At 47.1% G+C, this 23,645-nt stretch overlaps 1 protein-coding gene across 7 annotated transcripts in view; it reads right to left on the minus strand.

Annotated features, from left to right (window-relative positions):
• Positions 1-23,645, minus strand: part of EIF4E3 (eukaryotic translation initiation factor 4E family member 3) — a 109,592-nt gene that overhangs the window by 54,173 nt on the left and 31,774 nt on the right. For 2 of the 7 annotated variants that reach the window (XM_074313294.1, XM_074313292.1), the window contains exons 2-3: positions 21,926-22,073; positions 3,541-3,613 (exon numbers count right to left, since the gene is read on the minus strand). Coding sequence is in view for 4 of the 7 variants with exons in the window: in XM_074313288.1 (XP_074169389.1) it covers positions 3,541-3,613; positions 18,623-18,789 (240 nt within the window). In the remaining 3 variants the exon portion in view is untranslated. Of the gene's footprint in view, positions 1-3,540; positions 3,614-18,622; positions 18,868-21,925; positions 22,074-22,517; positions 22,655-23,645 lie in introns of those variants that run through there. The other 5 variants (XM_074313290.1, XM_074313291.1, XM_074313293.1 and 2 more) reach the window with 4 other exon arrangements.

Raw genomic sequence — 23,645 nt, forward strand, 5'->3', positions numbered from 1 at the left:
CTTGATCTGGGCGATGGTTACATGTATGCATACCTTTGCCAAAATTTATCACACTTAAGAAATCTTCATTTACTGGATATAAATTACATCCCAATGTAGTTTTAAAGAAAGTTTTTAAGAAAGTATGCTAGTGTACAGCCTGGGTACTTGAAAGCGGCCCCTTGAAGACCCTAAATTGCTACTGATGCCAAATCTCCACCAAATGCTCTGTGTCATCCTGCAGAGTCAGTGTTGTGTGGGAGACCCTGCTCGCGGCGCCATTTGTCATGTGGGAGACCCTGCTCCCTGTGCCATTTGTCGCGCAGGGCGGCCTGTGGGGCTTCCTGTCCCGCTCCCCACATAAGAACGCAGGATATGGTGAGCCCAAAAAGGAACACCCACAGAGCCATAGATAGGGGAGTCATACCACTATAGTCTCACAGGAGACACTATAGTCTCACTGGAGGCAGGATCCACACGAACTGCAACCTGCTGTCCGCTTCTCTGCCTGCCAACCGACCGACCAACCAACGCAGCTGCGGCAGTTATATCAGTGGCTAATTGGCCAACTGGTTACAGCTGATGGTCAATTAGCCACAGCTTGACGGCCACCTACTACCCGAGCCAGCACCTTTCCACGTGAGGCTGAGAGCCTGGAAACTGCTCTCTAGGACTCTGTCCCTACACTCCACCTCTACAGGGTCTCGCCTCACAATCTGCATGACAAGCGTCTTCCGCGAGGGTCCCTGTGCCATATTAGCCTACAGGCATCTATGGACGGAAAGAAAAACAGTGGAAAATCCCTTCCATCTGGGAGGATACATGCTAGCTTTTTGTCCTGGGAAAGGAGGGTCGCTGCCACTGGCACCTTTCCCGGTTTATGATACCAAACCTTTATGGCAGTGCTTGGGGTCCCTTGCGTAGTTTCAACACATAACAGAACAGGGTACCCATAATAGACCATAGTGAGAGCACATAGGTTCCCCGCAAAACCATCCCGGTGTCGGGACCTCCATATACTACAGTCACTTGCGGTGGCCACTCAGCCACCACCCCTGGTGTCACTTGCAAATCAGAGTCAAACCAGTCCCCCATGGGGTTATCAGACCCAACCACCGACAGTAGGGGCTTTTGACCTGCCAGGGCCAGGTCCATTGCTGCTGTTCCCCTGCTTTCAAGCATGTGGGTGCTGGCAGTAAAATGTTTCCATTTCTGCCGTAGCCTGGCTTTAACAGAGTCTCACTTGTGGTAACTTGTAATTGAATGGGAGTGGCATTCGATGTAGCAGAGCTTCTACTGGTGCGGGTCCTCCCTTCCGTGGTCTCTCATTCAGGATTCTCAAGACGTCCCATAGACGCAAGGCCCAGTCACGCATCGTGGGAGGGTGGAGTGTGCGGACAGAGTCCCAGAGAGCAGTTTCCAGGCAGGCTCTCGGCCTCACATGGAAAGGTGCTGGCTGAGGTAGTAGATGGCCATCAGCTGTAACCAGTTAGACAATTAGCCACTGATATAACTGCAACGGCTGCACTGGTTGGTCAGTCAGTAAGTCGAGTCGAGGGAGTCGGTCGATTGACAGGCAGAGAAGTGGACAGCAGGTTGTAGGTCATGTAGAGCCTGCCTCCAGTGAGAGTATAGTGCCGCCAGTGAGACTATAGCGGTATGACTCCCCTACCTATGGCTCTGTGGGTGTTCCTTTTTGGCCTAGCCATATCCTGCATTCTTATGTGGGGAACAGGAGCAGAGATCCCTCAGGCCGCCCCGCATGACAGTCAGGGACACTAGTTGACCCTTACGCTGACTTTACCGTATCTGCCTGTCAGCCCTGGAATCCCAGCCACCACGCTGATGACCAATGTCATGATGAAGAGGAGAAAGTCTAAGTATCTCAAAAAATCAGTAGGACCTAAGAACTTCCATCTGAGGACAGGCTTTCAAATCAAGTGCTCTGAGGTTTATACAAAGCTGCTGGGAAGAGGTGACAAAAATCAAAAGTCACCACAGGGGATAAGTGAGGGGACGCCTTTCCTGGGCTGTGAGAGAGTTTGTCCCTTTGGACATTGGCCCACACGCTGCCTGGTGACGCTGCCTGTACTGGGCCCGGAGAGTATATGCAGCAGCACTGTGATTTTGCTTTCTGTGTGCTTCTGTCATTCTCCCAACTAGGTCAGAAATGGCCTTTTACCGCCCTCCCTGGGATCACACAACTAGGAAAACCAAATTTTCTCAACCAGATATTGGCAGAAGTGTCTGAAAAAAAGGTTCTTTCTGCTACTTCTGCATGTAAAAGGCTGCCTAAGAGACACAATGTAGATGCCAACTATTAGAATTTCTAAGACAGTGAAAGACTTAGGGATGAGAATATATAGTGTTTTTTTGTTTTGTTTTGTTTTCTATAAATGTGGGCAGAAAATTTTATTTAATAGTGGTTTCAAACAATAAGGCTCTTACATTTGTGATCACATAAAAGGTTTTATATTCTAAAACATAAGATTTAGGGGCACAACAGAAAAACTATTTAAATCTGGCCTTCTGGGTGCGGCTGGTTAGCTCAGTTGGTTAGAGTGCGGTGCTCTTAACACCAAGGTTGCTGGTTCGATCCCTGCCTGGCCCACTGTGAGCTGCGCCCTCCACAACTAGATTGGAAACAACTACTTGACTTGGAGCTGATGGGTCCTGGAAAAGCACACTTAAAACAAATGAGAGTTAAAAAATTAAATAAGTAAAATAAATAAACAAATAAATAAATTTGGCCTTCTAGAAAATTCAGGACATACAGTCAATGCAATCATGAAGCAGCCTTATTCTCTCTATAACCAGAAAAGGGGAAACTTGGTAGAATTTGCTTTTGAAGAAAACAGAAATGTAACCAACTAAATAAACCAGTTTTTCTAAAGAAATGTTCATCTTACGAGTTGGACAGAGAAAGAACAGAATTGAGAGTTTATATTTGTTGAGAACCTAGTATGTGTTGGGCATTCAAGCGTGGTATAAATACTGTCTTAATCATCAAAGTAGGTGCTAATCATACTAATTTTACAGAAATTAAAAAGGTTGAGACTTGGCCAATTGAGGACAGTGGAATTTGAACATGAAGTAAGAAACTGCTCTTAGACCTTCCACTTCCATGCTCAAAAGTCCTGCTCTTCCTCTGTGACTGTAACCTTGAATCATCCTGCAGGTGGGTGCCAGAGCCTCTCACAGATGGCAAATCAGAGCTCAGAGAGGGCGTGGCGCAGCCGATGTTTGCATGGGGACAAAGATCCATGTCTTCCAAACCACAGCAGGAGTCTGCTGCTCCTGAGGCTCTGTGAAAGGTTTAGGTAGTAGATAAGTTTTAGCAGGTCACCAAGAAAAGAGCAGGCCACTTGGGCACGTGCTCAGCCACCCTCTGGGGTCCACTCAGTCAAGGGCAGCTGCACCAGAATGGACGTGAGAGCCGTCCCAGAGCAGAATCCTGGGTGGGGGCTGCCAGCACAGCAGCCGTTTTCAGGTTGGATGATTAAATGTCAACATATACACCATATACGAAGTTAATGGGGTGTGCACCTTTTCTGATCTTACCTGTACTGTTTGTACTGTGTAGATTTTCTTCAGATTTGATGCACACTCAGCTGCTGTGGCACCAGGGAGGGATCTAAGCAAACATAGGCAAAAGGGCAGAAAAACAAGTAGTCAATGCTCGCGAACTATTCCACTACAAAGTCTGCAGGTCTGCATGCAGAAGGGTCTAAAATCACAGACCTGCACAATTCAGAGACCTAGTTAGAATTAAAAATGTGCATTCCTACTTTGTGAAGTCTTCGGTTTGCTTCTCCTAAAAATAGGCTTATTTATTCTGTGGGAATTCAGTAGAAAAAATCGGAAATGTAAGTAAGAAAGGCACTGAAAACCTTAAAATCACATTTGAAAAAATACTAAAGCAAACATGTAATAAATAACACGTCTTTTGCCTAGGACTTCGGGTAAAAAACAGTGCCTACTATACAAATGACAATGAAAATGTAGGGTCCTAACCTGGTTTTACGTTTGAAAAACTTGTTAGTTCCCCAGTAGTAAATATTCATGAACTCTTGAGAAACAAAGCAATCTTTTGCCAACTTTAAGAAAACACGATGACTAAAAGTCAACTTTAGTTTCACTTGAATTTGGACGTGTTTCCAAAACATTTGCCTTTAGAAAACACTCAATTATTTTCTCTGGGTGATCTAAACAGCTCTGCTGACCTTTGTGGGCACAATACATTAACTTTTAGTTTGCCATATGTTCCACTAGATGGCAACATAGTACAGGTTTATTTACCAGATAGGCAACCTGCGATAGGACTAGCTTCACTCAACACCATTTCATGTTGGTGACATGACACGGCCTCATCAATCCTTAGAAGTTAAGACTCTCAAATACTGACACCTTTTCTTTCTCCCAATACTGCATTAGCAGTTCTTGCTTATTTACGTTGGGGTCCAACTACAATCAAGCTTAAGGAGAAAATTCATCACTCAAAATAATGCTTGCAAGCCCCATGTCCTTTGGTGAGAAACAAGAGGTTTGCTGAGAGAACGCACTGGTTCATGTCTGATCCACGAGGATCTGGAATCTGTAAAAGGACTGCTCTTTACTAGCCACGGACCCTTAGACACTGTCCCCAGGGAACCTCAAGACGTTAACTTTCTGGATAGTCGATAAACCATTGCACACTGGGGTGTGCACAAAACTCACACACTCAGAGGAAGGGGGTAGGGCAGGGATCACGCCCAGGTGTGTATGTGGGGGGTGAGCACAAGATGGAAGTGACAGGGCTCTACAGGTGACATCCCTGGAACTATGGACCAATGGATGCTCCTAGGGTGTTGAACCCGAATATTAAAAATACATTTCAGAAGTCAGCTCCCTAAGGAAGCACAATTACGGACCTGTCTGGGAGCAAACTAGGGACCCCTGTCGAGCAGGTAAAGTCTGATAAATAAATCTACCTAAAAAGCATGGGTTTACAACCATTCGAGTTGTTTTATAAATAAGCAAACCCACAGTAACCACCACGATTGCAGTTGGATGCCAGACTTGATTTAAGCCTAAAGTACCTGGTGAAGAGCATGGTGGAGAGCGAGGTACTTCCACTGGCTGGTGGTGCCCGGGCCGTGAGGCATCATCACTCCACCCGACTGCTGGGCTGGGCGCTAAAGGAGTGGCTCGGGTAAATATGGACTTGTTCTGTAATGCAGGCTTTTATGCTGGGTTTTTTTTTGGGGGGGGAAGGCAGGGGGGGTTAAATTATGGAAAGACTGTGGGGGGGAATTATTTTTTAAAAGATTGAACTTTTTCTGAAGAGGTTTTCACATAAAAATCTATTGCTTTTATATGAAAATCTATTGACATTTATTTCCTTCCTTTGAAAAGTTTGGCTGACCTCCCTGCTGCATATGCCCAGCACGTACTTCCCCAGCTGGAGGAAGCACAGAGGAGTGTTCCCATGGCAGCAGCGCTGGGCTGCCGCGGGCCACAGGGAGGACATGCACTGTGTACTGCTTCACTTTAAACTGTGTATTTCAAAATTTTACTAATTTTTCAAGTTACACTTCAATTTATTATGGTTTAGAACAAATATAATGTTTTGTATTTCCTCATTTTAAACTGCATATTTCAAAATTTTACTAATATTTAAAGTTACATTTCAATTTATGATGGTTTAGAACAAAAATAATTTGAGTCTTCCTCTCATACAACATTATGTCACCTTAAGCAAATACAATTGCGGATAACACCATTTAAACCTAGAAGAAAATTCAGTGATGAACATCTGCTTTACATGCCTTTTTTAAAATGCCTCTGGTCTCTTTTTCACATTCTAGTGTAGGAGATAATTACACAAAGTCATCTAGGTCCCCTCAGTTTCACTTTTTGGAACTTTATTTCTTCAAAATTTTTTGAAGAAATCTAGTTTCTGGAGTCCAAGAAGGGGCCTTCTAGCAACAAGGACGAGGCAGTGCTTATCGGTGTAAGATAACAAGGTCAGCAGCTAGTATGTACTAGCTACATTTTAGCTAGAGTGCTAAGCGTTTTATCTTCATTACAGTACCGAATCCTCACAAACCTATTTATGTAGCTGTCAATATCATTTCTGTCACAGTGGTGAGCCAGCCAGGGCTTACAGATGTTTGGTAACTTGCCCATGGATACAAAAACCTGATCTGAGTACAGGTGACCTATCTGAGATGTCCCGCTCTTTACCCCTGACTGCTGAACTGTCCGGTCAAGCCATACTTAATTTTTTTAATGGGGTTTTGCAATTGACTCTTGGTGTGTTTTCATCAAGGCCCCAATTTATGCTGAATCCCACCTGCTTTTAATATGAGATAGTGTGTGCACATAACTTTCTTAGGACAGGCTTTCCAATGGAGCAAGGTAGGGAAGGTCCTCACTAAAACCCACAGGCTCACGTTCATCAATAGCCCTCTTCTGATTAACATCTTGTGAAGCTGGTATGGGTGCTTGAAAAGAAATATGGCAGGTTCTACGGAAACTCGTTTTCCTAATTTCTTAATGGAGAGATTGGATTCTGTGATCTTAAAGGTTCTTTCCAGCTGCTAGACAGTTGTATGCATATCCAGGTTTCAAAGTAACAACACAGTGTGGTCAGAACTCCTGATGGCAGTGAATATATGGCTGGGCCAGTGCAAGCCATGCCGCTCTTCCATGAGCCAAATCTGATTTTGATAATCACTGGAAAACACCAAAGTGTCTAAATCTCATGTGTGAACCTCAGACATCTTTAACAAGCAAAACTGGGCCATACCCACAGAATTGATTTTAAAATGGGCAAGCAAGCTGAGATTTTTAAATGATCTGCCTTGTAAACAGGTCAGTGTGTATTAGACTTGATGACTGAAAACAGAACCGAGGAATTGGTCCCAGTTTTCACATTCTCTGAATTATCTCCCACCCTCCCACAGTAGACAGCTGAGCTGAGAACACAGCAATGGATGGAACAGGTTAAGGAGTTTGAATTATTCCACCAGGAGTCTCCCCTCTGGTCTAATGCTATTACTGTAATAATGCTTCCTTTTATTGAGCAGGTATTATGTGACAGTGTTTTGCATATATTATTTCTAACCTATACAGCAGTTCTGCCAACTTGGTATCATCATCCTTACTTTACAGATTAGGAAACTGAGGTTCAGTGAGCATGTTTCTAAGTATCAGATCTTTCTTTGGTTTGCCTGGCTCTGATGTCCATGGTCTTCTCATGGACGAAGACACCTCTCAGTGAAAACCAAGCAGTCATTGTCAGCATGCGTGGTCACACAGAGTTCATCTCATGGCAAATCCCTCCCTCGCCCCTTCTCAGTTACCTGCTCCCTTTCCTTGCCCTCCCCACCTCCCTCCATGATCGGGAGGCGGCAGAAGCAGAGATGCAGGACAGGGGCAGATGCCACCAGAATCCCTGGCAGTAATGATATCCCAACATGTGATACAAGGAACACAATTCAAGAACACATCTTCAGGCCATCATTTTCTGGTGCTGGATATGAGAGGAAGATCATTTACCAAACAAAAGCCATAGATGGGCTGTAGCAGGAAGGCAGGAAGGCAGAGGGATTAAGAGGATGGTCTCTGGAATCAAAGATCTGAGTTCAAGTTCCATCTCTGCCACCTACCAGTTGTGTGACTTACCTGACTCTTCTGTCGTCACTTCCCCTCTCTGAGCACACGGTCCCTACCCCACTGGTCTGCTACTAAGGCGACGTCACCCGGTCCCTAGCCCACTGGTCTGCTACTACACTTAGGCGACATGAGCTAATGCTGTGGAAAGCACTGGCACCACTCCTGGCATCTAATAAGCAGCTGTTGCTGAGGTCATCATCATCATCATCATGGACAGAAGAAAGGGAACAGATGTGAAAGCAATTGGAACTAAGAGACACAAAGCACATTTTCTATATGTGGGACAGAGAGTAAAAATCTCAAGAAGTCTGTGAGGGTTACACACAGAGCTGAGAAACTCCTATACCCATCCTCAGAAAAGCAAGCTCAGGAAGAGCCAGTCTCTCGGGCGTAAGGCCACAGCTACAGTGAGGGCTGCCTCTGCTCAGACTCGGCCAGCAGAGAAGCTTGATGTTAAGGCCAAAGTGGGAAGCGACCCTGCCAAGTCTGCCAAGCAGATGATTAGCATAAAGATGTCAGGGGAGCATTTAATGGTACTTAAGAACAAAACTCCAGCTTTCTATTACTCCTGTGTATCTTCAACTTAATAATGGAATAATAGGAAATGCAGCTTCGGATTCTCTGAGGAAAACTGATTAAAAGTCCTTTTTACTCGTGGAGTTGGTTTTGATAAGACTGCACCAATTGTTCTACTTGAATGGTTCTGAGGTACCTGAGCACCACGTACACGCGAACATTTAATGTGCTATTTATAAATCATCTTTCTCTACTCATTAAAGCACATTCCTGAGAATCTCAAGCCAGAACTCTCTGAGCTCAATTTAAGTCTGAAATGCTTCCAAGCATTTCATCCTCCTTCTTACTCAAGAAATACTTTCTGGTCCCTAATAGCGAAAAAGACTACCCATCATGTGCTACATGCATGGTCTCTGTTCATCCTCACGAAATACCACAAGGGAAATAATGGTTGCAACCCCACTGTGACCTGCCCACAGACACACAGCTGGATAGTGGCCGAGCTGGGACTTGGACCAAGATTTCTCTTAGTCACTAGCCTAAACTGATCATTCCCTGCGTGACCACTACTCTGCGTGGTGTCACTAACACAACTCTGAACAAACACAGTCCCAACTCTCTTACAGCTTGCAATCCTCAATCTGATGCTCCAGCAGTCCAAATGTGCCTTCTCCATGAAACCCCTCCTTAAAGATATGGTTGCTGCAAGCTAACCTCGTGAATAGTCCACTAGAACTTTATAAGCACCTAAGGAAATTACCTAGCTAGCTCTCAGCGGGCCACGGCACCACTCACTAGTAACCTGGATACGTGGAGATGCTTCTTACAAAGAAAAGAAGCTGAAAAGTCTTCCCCAAACCCTGCCTCCATTTGTGCCACTCAAAGTGTGCCTCAGCTGACAGCTTCACCTGGGAGCTTGTTAGAGATGCAGAGTTTCCAGGTCCCTCTTGACACCTGCAGAATCCCAGGTGATTTGTGTTTAAAGTTTCACGTGTGCTGGCCTATGTCATTTAAATCAAGTCACCATAAGAAGTGCTAACAATTCAAGAATAAAAGCTAATGAACTATAGATAGCATTGTAAGAAAAAATGTAAACATCGCTACTCTAACAAGAATGTTTTTCATCATTCAAAGAAATCATCAAGACTGTTTTCATTAAATGTGAAGGGCAATCCTAAAAGGCACTTAAATATGGGTTTTAGGCAGGGCTCTTGTCTTTCTCTGCAAATTGTGAAGCAGGAAGTCTTTGGCTTAATTGTCTCTGATGACACGGGCCCCTGGTTTCCTTCTTTGTGAAATTCAGCGGTAGGCCCAGGTGACTTCTCATGTCTCACCCAGCTCCTGTATTTCAGGATATGAAATATGAGAGAATTGTTTCCCGTTCATTGTTCCCACTCACAGGGAGGCACTGTTCAGGGGGTTAGGGAGACCAGGGCGTCACACCGTCCTTCATTCAAATCCTGTTTCTGTTCTGCATTAGCTGTGTGACCTCAGCAAGGGACTTCTCTGGCCCCAATGTTTTCATTTGTAAAATGCTGCTGATATGTCCTACGTCAGTATTGTGGGGATTTGTGGGTAATTCTGTCCAGTACCCAGTCCAGGTCCTAGCACACTGTAGTAGATGGTGATTAATACTAACAAGTTAAAGTGGAAAGGGGTGTTTAAAACTTTGTATGTGGTAGAGTTTATCCAGCTAATGGAGACACATGCCCAGTGCACATGCACACAATAAATGGTTGATGAAAAAAATGAATGATGACAATCCTCAGCCTAATCTGAGAGAGTATCTCATTTCAGAGAAGAGAACCAACTTAAGGGGAAGACTGTGTTTCCTACGTAAGAGCCAGTCTTCCTGTTGCATTTCCTGACATCAGGCTCAGCTGTCCGAGGGAAAATCTGCACAGGCCCAGGTATCTGATGAAGGGCATCCCTTACACACCATTCATTCCCATAGAGACGGTTTCATTTTAATCGCTTTTAGCTAGATGTGTGGCTTGTGGTTATACCAGCTTGCTGTTTGAGAGTCACATACAAAAATGGTCCAGGGCCTATTATTAACATTTAATAACGCGTCCATTAAAACCATCTACATAATCTCGATGCTTTATTTTTGCATGTGTATTTGATTTTGACTTTTTCCTGCTTCCATCTATTGTCACTCCAACCCTATGAGGTCCTTGGTAGTAGCAACTGGGACTCTTTTCATCTTGATATGTAATTAACCTTCAGTCTGTGGAGGTTGGGTAAGCGAGAGGTCTAACCATGTTAGAGCTGACAGAACTAAGGAAGACCAGGTGTGCAGTGCTTATCATGCCAGAACACTAGTCTTGCCAGCTGTCTTAGTTTTGGAAACAAGGAAATGGCATCTGCAATATTAAAAGAAGGAAAACATGTTTCTGAGCAGTTGGTGCTGGGTAAGAACTAGTGACTTCTCTGAATGATCATGCTGAGGGTTGTCAGTGCTGAAAGCCACACCGACAGGCAGGCAGACTGGGGGTCCCTCTTCAGGGCCTTTTCCTGCCTAACCTCCCCAGAAGCCTTGCCCCTTACAGAAGACAAAATCCTGGGCCTTTAAGAGAGCCTGTGGGTTCAGAAAGGTAAGAATGGGGCAAAAAGAGATGGCAACCGCAACCACCCTCCCCTGTCAACCACGGCCTTCATGCAGTCCCTGCCCTCCCTCGTCCCCAGGAGCCAATCTATGGACAAAGAGGGCTTGGGATCCTCTCTGTCAAGCCCAACCCCGCCGTCCCATAGCAGAGCTGTCAGGATGGCGTACAGGACTGGAATGCACCTGAAAGCCTCATGCCCTGCGAGGCAGGTCCCTCTAGAACTCGGCACCTCCCTGAGCTCGTCACTGATGCTACTGAAGCACATGGCCTGGGAGCCAGCCATGCTGGGGCCCAGGTCCAATGCTGTCATCTTTGCCTTCTCAGCACCTAGAATAGTGACTAGCAACTAATATGCTCCATGAATTTGATCAATAAACAGAACAGTAATTCTCAGGTTTTGATCCCTAAAGCATTTGTGACAAATGCCCACTCTACCCCAGGGGTCTAAGTCTGGACAGGGTTGGAGCCTGAACTTGAAATAAGCACTGCCAGGTGATTTGATGTAAGTGAGAGGGAACTACACTTGGAGAGACACTGCCTGGGTGGGGACTAAGCCCTGGTGGGGTGGGCTGGTGGGAGGTGTACAGGATGATCTGCCGTTATGACTGAAAACACTAGAACACAAAAACTCACAAAGCGCCTACTCTGTGCATGTTGATGTGCACTCCTGGGAGTCAGACGTGAGGTAGTTAGAGCTCACAGTCAAGAGGGCTGGACAGAAAAGGAATCAATGCTCCTTACATCAAAGGCGGGGGGCTTAATCCTGGGCCAATGGCAACTGAAGGACAAGGACAGCCTCAGCATTTTAGCAAGGCCTTGAAAGATGCATGGGCAGCTTCTAAGTCAGACAAGGGGAGAAGGGCACTGTCATATGGGGTGTCATGCGGGGTCTCTGGTCCCGCTCCCCACATAAGAACGCAGGATGGGGTGAGGCCAAAAAGGAACACCCACGGAGCCATAGGTAGGGGAGTCATAGCACTATGTTCTCGCTGGCGGCTGGGTTGCTGTGCAGACAGAGCCCCAGAAAGCACTTTCCAGGCTCTTGGCCTCACATAGAAAGTTGCTGGCTCAGGTAGTAAATGGCCATCAGCTGTGGCTGGTTGGCCGTCAGCTGTAACCAATGAGCCATTGGCCACTAATGTAACTGCTGTGGCTACGCTAGCAGAAAATGGCTGGCAAGAAGATGGTGGCAGATCTAGCAAGTGTGGATTGCAGTTAGTATGGTGGATTGCAGCTAGCGAGGGGAGTCGGTCAGTTGGCAGAAAAACGACAGCAGGTTGCACATCGTGTGAATCCAGTCTCCAGTGAGACTATGGTGGTGTGACTCCCCTACCTATGGCTCCGTGGGTGTTCCTTTTTGGCCTCACCATGTCCTGCGTTCTTGTGTGGGGAGCGGGAGCTGACACCCTGTATCACAAATGGCTCAGCGAGCAGGATGTGGTGTCGGCTGAAACCCTCCGGAATGTACTGGAGCAGTTTACACGTATAAAAGCTCAGTTTCGTAAGCAGAGTGCGGTGCCGGCCAAAGCTCCCCAAAGGGCGGTGGAGCAGTTTGTGTGTAAGAACACTCAATCACAAGAAGACCAGGAGGAGCGGCTGCTGGAGAGCTGGATCCCCGTGGAGGGGTGGGAAGACGTGGACGGTTCCCCAACCAGCTTAGGACGGAGAAAGTGAAGGTCGTTGTGGCCTTGTGGGCTGGGAAGTGCTTGCTGAGGCCCTCACCCCCAGGTTGGGGAAGACTTGGAGCCCTTGCCCTGCGGAGGGGGCACAGATTGTGAGGCTCACAGTCCTGGCGAATGACTGTGGACTATGGGGAATGGGCTCCATCCTTAATTTAATGGACCCCTTGACTGTTTGCTTGGGAACACACCACCATGTAGTGGAACTGGCAGATGTTTGCTTTTGTATCTCGACCAGCCACCGTGGAGAATATGTGAGAAAGATTGGCTGTGCCCAGAAAGAGTGGTGGTACCCTGAGAGGCCCTGGCTGTGCCCAGGAAGTCTGGCTGAGTCCAGAGAGAGTGGCAGTGCCCTGAGAGCCCTGGCTGAGTCCAGGAAGTCTGGCTGAGCCCAGAGAGAGTGGCAGTGCCCTGAGAGCCCTGGCTGTGCCCAGGAAGTCTGGCTATGCCCAGGGAGAGTGGCAGTGCCCTGAGAGCCCTGGCTGAGTCCAGGAAGTCTGGCTATGCCCAGAGAGAGTGGCAGTGCCCTGAGAGCCCTGGCTGAGTCCAGGAAGTCTGGCTGTGCCCAGAGAGAGTGGCAGTGCCCTGAGAGGCCCTGGCTGTGCCCGGGGAGACTAATGGTACCTTAAGAAGCCCAGGAAGTCTGGCTGTGCCCAGAAGCACTGGTGGTGCCCGGAGAAACCCTGGCAGTGTCCAGAAAGCCTGGCTGTGTCCAGGATATTGCATTTACCTCCAGGCTCCTTGCACAGGGCCCCTCGCGGAAGACGCTTGTTGCGTAGATTGTGAGGCGAGAGCATGTAGGGGTGGAGTGTGGGGACAGAGTCAGGAGTGCAGTTTCCAGGCTCTCGGCCTCACATGGAAAGCTGCTGGCTCAGGTAGTAAATGGCCATCAACTGTGATTGGATGGCCGTCAGCTGTGGCTAGTTGGCCGTCAGCTGTAACCAACGAGCCATTGGCCACTAATATAACTGCTGTGGCTAGGCTAGCAGAAAAATGGGGGCTAGCAAGAAGATGGTGGCAGATCTAGCAAGTGCGGATTGCAGTTAGTACGGCGGATTGCAGCTAGCGAGGGGAGTCGGTCAGTTGGCAGAAAAGCGGATAGCAAGTTGCACGTCGTGTGAATCCAGCCTCCAGTGAGACTATGGTGGTGTGACTCCCCTACCTATGGCTCCGTGGGTGTTCCTTTTTGGCCTCACCATATCCTGTGTTCTTATGTGGGGAGCGGGAGCTGACACCCTGCATCACAGTTGGAGACACAGGAAGTAGGAGCCACACGATCCACAACCTGCCGTCCACTTCTCTCTGCCAACCAACCCCACTTGCTAGCTGCAATCCGCCGTGCTAACTGCAATCCACTCTTGCTAGCTCAGCCACCACCTTCTTGCTAGCCCCCATTTGCTGCTAGCGTAGCCACAGCAGTTATATTAGTGGCCAATGGCTCACTGGTTACAGCTGACGGCCAACTAGCCACAGCTGATGGCCATCCAATCACAGCTGACGGCCATCTACAGCCGAGCCAGCACCTTTCCACGTGAGGGCGAGAACCTAGAAAGTGCACTCCTGGCTGTCCCCACAGGCACCAAGCAGGAGAAACCAATCTCAGAGGCTGGCAAGTCCATGGTTTATCCAGGAAAAGGGCCGTAGTCTGCTGTTACAAGGGAGAATAGACAAACCATGTGATAGTTTGGAGCTGGGGAGAGGTAGGTGACGAGGCCAAAAAGGAAGTGGGTATCGTATTAAATATAGCAGTACAGAAGTTTGTACCATAATTTGTAAGTCTATGGTTTTCACTTTTTTTTAAAGCTGGGACATGCTTTTCTCAAATTAAAGCAGCCCATTTCTAAATACAAACAAAAACAACAAAACTGATCAGAATTGCTGTGGTGAAAGTCAGCTGGAGATGCAGAATCCCACCTGTCTGGTCCACACAACTTGATGATAGAGGCACCATTAGGTGGTGAGAGACGAGCAGTAAAAATCCACTGCTATGGCAGAGAGGGGCAGGGGAGTTTGTGAATGACAAAATCAGGTGTCTCTTAGAAGGCTTCCCCTGCTAGCTCAGATGGGGATGCTTGGAGGAAGGGAAGAGTGTGGGAGCAAGCAGGTCAGTGAGTAACTGGGGCCTCTGCAGGGCGGGATGTGGAGAGGAGGGGCTGACTTAGGCTTGGAGCAGCTTCTCCAACAGTGAACCAACAATATGAAGCTCAGAACTGGATGAGGAGAGTATTTTAGAGAGAAGAGCATTCAAGGAATAAATGGAAGTCTCAACTTTGAGAAACTTGGAAGGGTGTTAATGTTACTCAGCACGTGGTAGGTAGTGGGTGTCCCGGACTTGGGAGAGAGCTTAGCGCCAGAGATGCAGATTTGCTAGTGGTCATCAGAGCAGCAAGCCGCCCTGGGGAAGGGAAAGTCACTGTGGGTAGCATTCAACACCCCCCAAAACATTTAGCGTGGACTTGTGCTAGGTGCTGATCTAGGAGCGGAAGGCAGAGCACTGGGAAAGAACCCTGCGAGCTTATACCGTAGTGAGAGAAGACAGGCAGGTGGGGCTAATCCCATGAGGAAACAAAGCCAGGTCACACCGGGAGTGTGCTGCATGTGTGTGCCATTTTGTGTCAGTGGTCGAGGAGGGCCTCCCTGAGAAGATGGCATTTGAGCAGAAACCAGAAAAAGAAAAAAGCACAAGCACATAGCAGATCACTGAGGGAAGTGCGCTCCAGGCAGAGGCACTGATGGTGGCAAAGGCCCGTGCTTGCCATGATGGAGACAGAGCAAACAGCCAGTGAGCTAGATGGGCATGGGCAGGAGGGAGAGTGACAGGGAGAGACAGAAGGAGAAAGGTGTCCTGGGCGGGGGCAGGGATTGCTGCAGAGTCTCAGGGGCTATTAAAGCACTTGGGCTTTTGCTCTAAGGGAAACAGGGAAGAGAGAAGTGACATGCTTTAACTTAGGTATTGAAGGGACCACTTTGGCTGCTGTGGTGGGAATGGACTGTAAGCGGTCAAGGGGAGAAGGAGAGAGAGCAGCCAGCATGCTCTTGCACTCATCCAGGTGAGAAGGCGGTGTGGTCCAAGGTCTAGGGTGCAGGAGGTGACTATGAATTGGATTCTGGATATACTTTAATGGTAGAATCAATGGCATTTGTTGAAATGGATGCAGGGGAGAAGGACAGGAAAGAAATGGGGGAGATGAGGAGGAGAGTCACAGATGACTCCCAGATTTGGGAGCTGAGCAGACAGAGGATGGAGTTGCTGTTAACGGCTCATATCTGAGATGGGTCAGATAGCAGGGGGTGAGGTTGGGAGGGAATTTGAGGAGGTGGTTTGGCACCTGTTGAGTTTGGATGTGTGTCAGACATCTACATAGAGACAGAAGGAGGAGCCCAATGCACAGTGCAGAGTTTTGGGAATCACCAGCACACAGATGGAACTGAATGCCTTGTGACTGGATGAGATCACTGGTGTCTCTCAGGACAAGCAGAGGGCTGACGACTGTGGATAAAACTCAGAGGAAAGGGGTTACCATGAGATGAAAACAAAGCAGTCAGAGACACAAACAACCAAGAGTGCCCTCCAAGAATCAAGACAGGGCAGGGTGTTAAAGATCCAGAAAATGGAAGGAAAACTCTTCATTCTATACCCTCAACCCAAATCACCTCCCAAATGCTTAAATCCTTGGCCAGTCTTCCTAAAATAACAGTAATAATGAATTACTGGAGTTTACTATTGAAAATGCAAATAATGCTCCTGAGGGCTCTCCAACTCATCCATGAGGGGAATGAATGAGGTTGCTGGCTTCTTAACACTGAATTCAGATAAGCTGCTCCAGGAACTGTGTGTGGTGGTTGTGTGTGGTGGGGCGGGGGATTTGTAATATGGGAGCGTCCAATACTGGTATTAGAAATAACATTTATTAAGCATTTATGTGTTGGTGTTTTACATTCATTGCTCTCATTTAATCCTCAGCACAGCCCTGGGAGATATATCTTATGATTATCTCACTTTTGCAAACAATGAAAGTGAGGTTTAGGAAGACTACATCCCTTGTCCATCATCACACAGTGGGCTGGGTGGTAGGACAGGGCAGGAGATCGGTACCAAAGGAGAGTTTTAAGTAGCAGGAGGCTGTTAGATGCTGTGGGGCTCAAAACTGACGTCTTGGGCGGCAGGCGGCAGCTATGCTGGGGTGAACGCTGCCTTGGAGGGCTCTCCTGAGACCCTTACTACCCTCTTTAGAATCTTGTTTCTCTAGGGAACAAAGTTACAAATGAACCTCTAGAAGTCACTGTGTTCATAACCCCAAGAGGAAGGGGCAGCCTACATAAATGTAATGGACTCCTGAAGTGGAGAAAGTGCAATAAAAGCATGGGGTTACTGACCATGCAAAATGAATTCATATGTGCAAAGTTGGAATTAATTATCATTTTAAATTAAAAGAGTCATTGCTATTAAAGATTTGGACACTGTGACAATCCTATATTTCATTTTATTTCTGGCTCTCAGAGAACAAAAATGTGCAAATACATAGGAAAGTAGTTTGTCTTCCTCGAAGTTACCGTGTTCTTATCTTAAAAAGATACTAGATATTCTTAAAAAGCAATGTGTTATGTAGTATTAATATCTTAGACCATTCTTAAAATGTTGTGCCTGTAAGTAGACTAATTTTGACCTGTTTTAAAAGAAACTCTTGATACTGTTTCTACCAGTGACCAGAATCCAGAAACCAGTGTCCAGGTTTCACACCTTGGAAACAGACACCAATTAACAATGGACAGTTATAGCACACCTCTAAAAACAAGTCACACGTTTTCATTCTGATAAAGTTGGCCCAAACCACTCTTGTTTTGACAGTAAAATGCTCTCTTAGCATCCCATAATGAAAGTGAAAATGCTTTGAGAAGCGAGACTTGCTGTATCTCTCCCACCCCCAACTTCTTTGGGTCCCTGGGAAAAGACAGTGCTCCAAGTGTCAATTCTTATAGATGGGTGCTAATTCCAATAGGAAGAAAGGAATGAGCTTGTCTTCCTAAAAAAGATGAGTATTATTTTTAAAAAGTCTTGCAGACATTATATACAAGGCCTTTTAAGACCAGATTTGTGTCTGTTTAGTACATTTCACAGAAAACTGTTGCATACACTTCCTCCTAACACTTAACCATAGTAGACACAGTCATCAAAATTTCCATAAGCTCTTGGGACAACCCTGAGGTGTCATGTTGGGCACCCACCGTGTGACAGATACTAAAGGGCTTTACATTCGCCAATTTATTCATTTGTCTAAAATTTCTCGTGCTCCTACCATGTGTGAGGCACAGTTCTAGGTACTGGGATATGCAAGTGTCAAAAAAAAAAAAAAAAAAGTCCCTGCTCTTTGGCTGTCACAGAGGAAGTGTTGAGGGGTTGAGACAGATTGAAAGTAAACAGATAACACAATGCGGTAGCATTATGCATCATGAAGAAAAACGGAGGGCAGGAGGATACAGAATGGTTGGAGGGCGGGCAAGGGTGCGCTAATGTAGACGCGGTAGTCAGGCAGGCATTTCTGACATGGCACCTGAGCTGTCCTGTGAGGAAGCTCATCATCGTCCCACGTTACTGACAGGGTGAGGTATTGCTCACCATCGAACCCCAGCATGTGGCTTCACGTAAGTGCTTGAAATGTACCTGACCCGTGGATGAGAGAGAATTCAAAGAGGTGTACAGGGCGGCCCCCGCTGTGCGGTAATAATGCCCCCACGCACACTTCCCCAGGGCTGGTCAACTTTGCCCGCGCTGTCACAGCGTAGGTCGTATCCTGCGCTCCCCAGGAGCCCCGTGGGGTAACCAGGACGGTATCGTCCTCCCTACTTTGCAACGAGGACAGGAACCCCGGCTGGCCCACCACCCCACCGCCCAGCCAGGACGCCCGCCCGGGGGCATTGTTCTAAACGGAAGAAAGGGGAAAGTGCTGCCCAACTTCTGAGGCTGCGCCTGTCCTCGGCCAGCTGCGAGGCGAGGCCGCCAAACAGCCGCTCGCGGGCCCAAACCTCGGCTTCTGACCCGGCTCTGCGCGCGTCCCGGGGCCGGGCCGGGTCTGAGCACCGCGGGGCGGGCCGGGCCGGGCCGGGGCGCCCGATACAAAGCGGCCGCGCAGCGCAGCGGGCCTGGCCGGGCGGGACGCGGCGGGCCCCGTGCCCCCTCACCTGTCGAGCCAGAAGGTCCAGGGCGACTGCAGCGGGACCTCGCCCGGCTCGGGCCGCAGCGCCGACAGCTGCCGAAGGCCGAGCGGCGGCGCAGGGGCGGCGGCGGCGTGGGGCCTCCGCGGCTCCCGGGCCCCGGCGGGGGGCGCGGCGGCCGGGGGCATCGCCATTTTCTCCGCCCCGCCCGACAGCCAGCGGACGCGCGGACCGCGGGGCGAGCGGCGGCTGAGTCACCCCGGCCGCCGCCCCGCCCCGGCCGCCCCGCCCCAGCCCACGCGCCCCGCCCCGAGCCGCGCTGCGTGGGGCACCGCCCGGCAGGCGCCGCCAGACAAAAGCGGGCCTGACCCGGGCGACGTGGGAGGCCGGTTGCTCACAGCACGGAGCACGACAGTGCAAGGGCAGTGCCGTGGCCGGGGACGTCTTCGCGGGCTATGGGGTCGGGAAACAGAGGACTGGTCAAGCGGCTGATTTTGCGGCCAGACAGGGGGTCGGCGAATTGGATGGACAGGCTACAGAAAGATGGAGGAATAGCTGGATGGACCAGTGGATGGATCTCGGACTCACACGGTGGGAGGGGAGGAGGACTAGACAGACGTGTCAGCACTCTAAGGATGGGTGGGAAAGTTGGCAGAGGATTGGAGTAGGAGTGGAGGGATGAAAGGGCAAATGGAAGCATAGTTGGATGTGACAGACAGATGCAAGGGGAACCTCTGGCCAAATGGATAAATAGACTGGAATGAATGCCCAAGAGTGCGGGAAGAAAGGGCCAGACAGACAGAAGCCAGGAACCACTGACTCCACATGAAGTTGTAATAGTTCAGCCTTGCGTTCCTCCTGGTGACAGCATGTTAATGAATTCAGCGGATTTGAATGGACTAGAGTCCCCATCCCACCCTCTCTGGGGCCACCATGTGCCCATAGTGAGGGGCCCAATCCTGGCCCAAAGTATGGCCAACTCTAAAGAAAGGTTCCTAAAGTCGGTTTAAGTTCTCCAGGCTTGTCCCAAAGCAGCTGCAAGGAGGGAGGAGGAAACCAGGCAGTCCTGAACACAGAGCCCTCTACTTTCTGCTTCCCAATACAGAGGAAGTCCCTATGGCCATGAGATTCCTGAGGATCTTCCTAGCACAGCCTCTTCCCAGGTCTCTGTCACTCTCTCAAAAGGAGCGAGGCATGAGGGCATGTGAATACATTATAACCAGCATGGGCATAGGCCCTCCTGGCCTAACAACTATGGCTGTACATCTCTTCACAGATTTGCCACCTGGCCTAACATACATTCTGCTCTTAGCTTGAGCATTCACTGGGATGGCCCAGAGCAGAAGCTGCAAAACCAGATGCATTCAGTCTTCACAGGCATCATGAACACCTATTATGAATCCCAGGGTACATGCTTTCCCTAAAAAGTATTCAAATCCAGATAAAATTACAACAAAAACAAGACCACTGCTTTTCAATCCCTGCTTCAAATATAATATTTATACAACTTATGATGCTGGAAGCAGTGACTTATATATAAAGTCCTTCCAGCTCTGAGATATTGGAGGTCCTCTTGACTACATGCATTTTTAAAAGTTCACCTTTTATTTTTTTAAGAAAATACATATATGGCACTGTTTAGGCTGTTCTGAGCACTTCATGCTTATTAACTCATTTAATCCTCACAACAATCCAGTGAGGAAGGTGCTATTATTGGCCCATTTTGTGGATGAGAAATGGAGAACTTAAATTAACTCCAAAGCCACACTGCTAGTAAGTGATAGAGCCAGGATTTGAATACACATATTCAAACTCCAGAGTCTAGGCTTTTAACTGCCAGACTCTATTGCCTCTTATAATATAAAACCCGATCTTATTTTACTATAATATAAGACTTGGTAATATAATATATATGATACAATACTGGGTCTTATATTAATTTTTGCTGCAGAAGATGCATTAGAGCTGATTGTCCGGCTAGGTCTTATTTTCGGGGAAACATGGTAGTAAAAACAAGGCAATGAAGAGTAAGTATCAATCTTCCTGCCTAGAGGAAACCACTGTTAACAGTTACCTTCCACAAAAATCCAAGTATATACATAAAAGCATATATCTAGACATATAAATTACATGCCTATCTATATCTTTTATAACAGAAATAAAAGCATTTTATACCATTGATGCACCTCCTTATCTTACTGAACATTATATATTTGAAGATTTATTTCCATATCAAAACATATAGATCTACTTTTTAAGAGCTGCAAAGCTAGCCATTCTAAGAAGTAATATAATTTAATTCAGTAGCTCTCAAGATTTCTGTGGTTTCTAGTCATTTTCTTTTTTTGTGGTCATATTCTTTTATAAATAATGCTACCATACGCAATTTTGTATTTAATGTCTTTCTTCATCTGCACAAGTTTGTTTCAGAACAAATTTGGAAAAGTAGAATTTTTGCCTGTGTTTAAAAATTTGATACATATCGTTAAATTACTGTGCAGAGTGGTTACATGAATTTATATATAATTTATTTGTAAATAGTAGATTCTGAAAATTTGTATTTACTAAGTGACAACTGTCTTTATACAATTTTTAGACATTGGTTTTTGGGAGTCTTTGCCTTCTAATGATGAGAACTAATCAAAATGTCAAGGTTAGCTTCTTCCTTGTGTCCTTTAACAACGTCCTCAGCAAGAAAGGCTTATTTTAAAAGTTTCATTTGGAGTTTCTAAAAGACAGTATGCACCACATGATAAATTACTTTCAGAATTTAGAACTAAAAATAGTCTGGAAATTTTTCTTTATTGAATAACAATTCTCTCTCTCTCTCTCTCTCTGCTTTGGCTTCCAGGATGCTCAATACTACATGTGATGCTCAATCACAACATCAGTACTAACTAATCACTATTTTTATATTATTTTATTGCTATTTTTATTTGCATGACCTATTGATAATTTCACATATGCATCTTATACAACCCTGTCAAATATTTTGGAAGTAGGTGATATAAAAAAAACAACTGTAAATGACCTTTAGATTAATAAAAAAGGTCAAGCAAGTGAGTAAGGTGAGCAGCAAGGAGAGAACAGTGAGCATAACTTCCATTCTCTTCCTGTTTGAAATGTAAAAGAGACTTAACCACTGTTTTTGCTCTTCAGAGTCATCCGTAGAAGATAACAAATTAGGAGAATACCCCTCATCTTCCCCACTTTGTAACTGGACAGCAGGAATTAGAATTTCAGGGCAGAAAGGGAACTTGGAGATTATCTAAGCAAACCCATCATTTTACAAATGGAGAAACTGAGGCCCAGAGAGGTAAAGTGACTTACCTGAGGCCACAGCGCTAGGAAATGACAGAGCAGGACTAGAACGTGGGTAGCTTGAGATCCAGGCCAACGTGCTCTACCAGTGAGTAAACACGAAACTCAGACGACTTGGGGTGGCAGGAGGGAGGAAGAGGAGGTAACCCCATAGCCCCTAGCAACGAAAACAACAAAAAGGACTTGAGGCACTCATAAATAATTAAGCAATTAGCTGCAGCAGCTACTCCCCTCCCCCCTCCCCTCCAGCATCCAGTCACCAAGGCAACTTGGGCAGGGTGCCTGCTGGTTGCCTAGTAACAGTGTGGTTGGCTCCCTTGACATGCTCCCTAGGCATCAAAGGATTTGAGAGCTGGGAAGAGCCTTAGACAGTGATCACTATTCCAACACTTCCATTTTCCAAATGGAGAAATGGAGGCCCAGAGAAGCCAAGTAATTGTGCAATGTCACACAGCTACTCAGAGACACAGCCAGGCTCCATTTCCAGTTGCTTTCCATTGCAATAGGGCTGCCTTCAGGACACTGCAGATGGGGGAGATCTCTTCACAGTTCCTAGGAGAATGAGAAAGTAAGACCGAGCAAGCAAGAAAGAGACAGAGACCTTGAGCTCTCATATGCAATTAGCAGGAGCTGGTAATCCCATCAGCCCAACTTTCATCATCACCATGGCAACATGGGTGAGGTGGGTGCTTGTTGCCTAGTAACAAGTGGTTCTCTCTTCCACTCACATCAGGCTCCCTGGGAATCACAGGAACAGCAGAATGTTGGAGCTGGAAGGGAAGGCAGGCATCCTAACTCAGCCTCTTCCTTTGACCAATGGAGAAATTGAGGTTTGAGGACACTTCAAGGTCACACATTCACAGAGCTAGCAAGTGATAGGGACTCATTGTTGGCCAGCCAGCCTTTTCTGAATTCCCTCCATTATTGACTGCCACAGCACTGTGGGAAGGGAAACTCACTCAATAGGGTTAAAACATTGAAAGGGAATGGAGGTATTACCACTTGTCTAAATGGTGGCTATGCCACACACAAAGCCTGGCACACAGTAGATATATATGGAGGCACCATTCATAGTAGTTAAATCCAGGCTCTCTAAAGTCAGAAAACCTGAGTCAAAAGCCAGCTCTCCCCAAACCTGGAAAGCTTCGTAGCCCTCTGTGCCTCGGTCTCCACATCTGAGAAATGGGCATCTGATAGTACCTACTTCTCAAGCCGTCACTAAGATTAAATGAAAAAAAGGTATCTGTCAAGTGACTGGTATATAGTAAGGTGCAGTAAATGTTAGGTATTTATTAATTCTGCATTCATAAATATTTGTTGCATGTCTGCTATGCAAATGCCTCTGTCCTACGCTCTTGAGATTCACTAGTGAACAATACAGAATACACCCGTCTCAGGGAACTTACTTTCCAGTGGAATGACTGTGTCTGTGTGGGGGGGGATGCATGCGTGCGCACGTTTTTAATGTTTGTTGAATGGGCGTAGGAACTCATTGGCAATATCCTATGTTTATGTTACAGGGCCTAAGTCTGAGAAGATTCCTGTTTACAGGGTGTGATGCTATAAATATGCAGGCCTGTCTTATATGTGGGAACTGCATTTTCCTTTCTTTTAAAAGCTCAGGAGACACAGAAAGGCAGTGACCACCAGATGGCAGACCTCAGTTTCCTAGATACAGGGCACAGGGAGGCACCGGCCTGGGGCACAGGCCTGGACTGAAGCTTCCAGC

The sequence above is a fragment of the Rhinolophus sinicus genome, linkage group LG10, assembly GCF_036562045.2.
Source record: "Rhinolophus sinicus isolate RSC01 linkage group LG10, ASM3656204v1, whole genome shotgun sequence".
Lineage (NCBI taxonomy): Eukaryota > Metazoa > Chordata > Mammalia > Chiroptera > Rhinolophidae > Rhinolophus > Rhinolophus sinicus.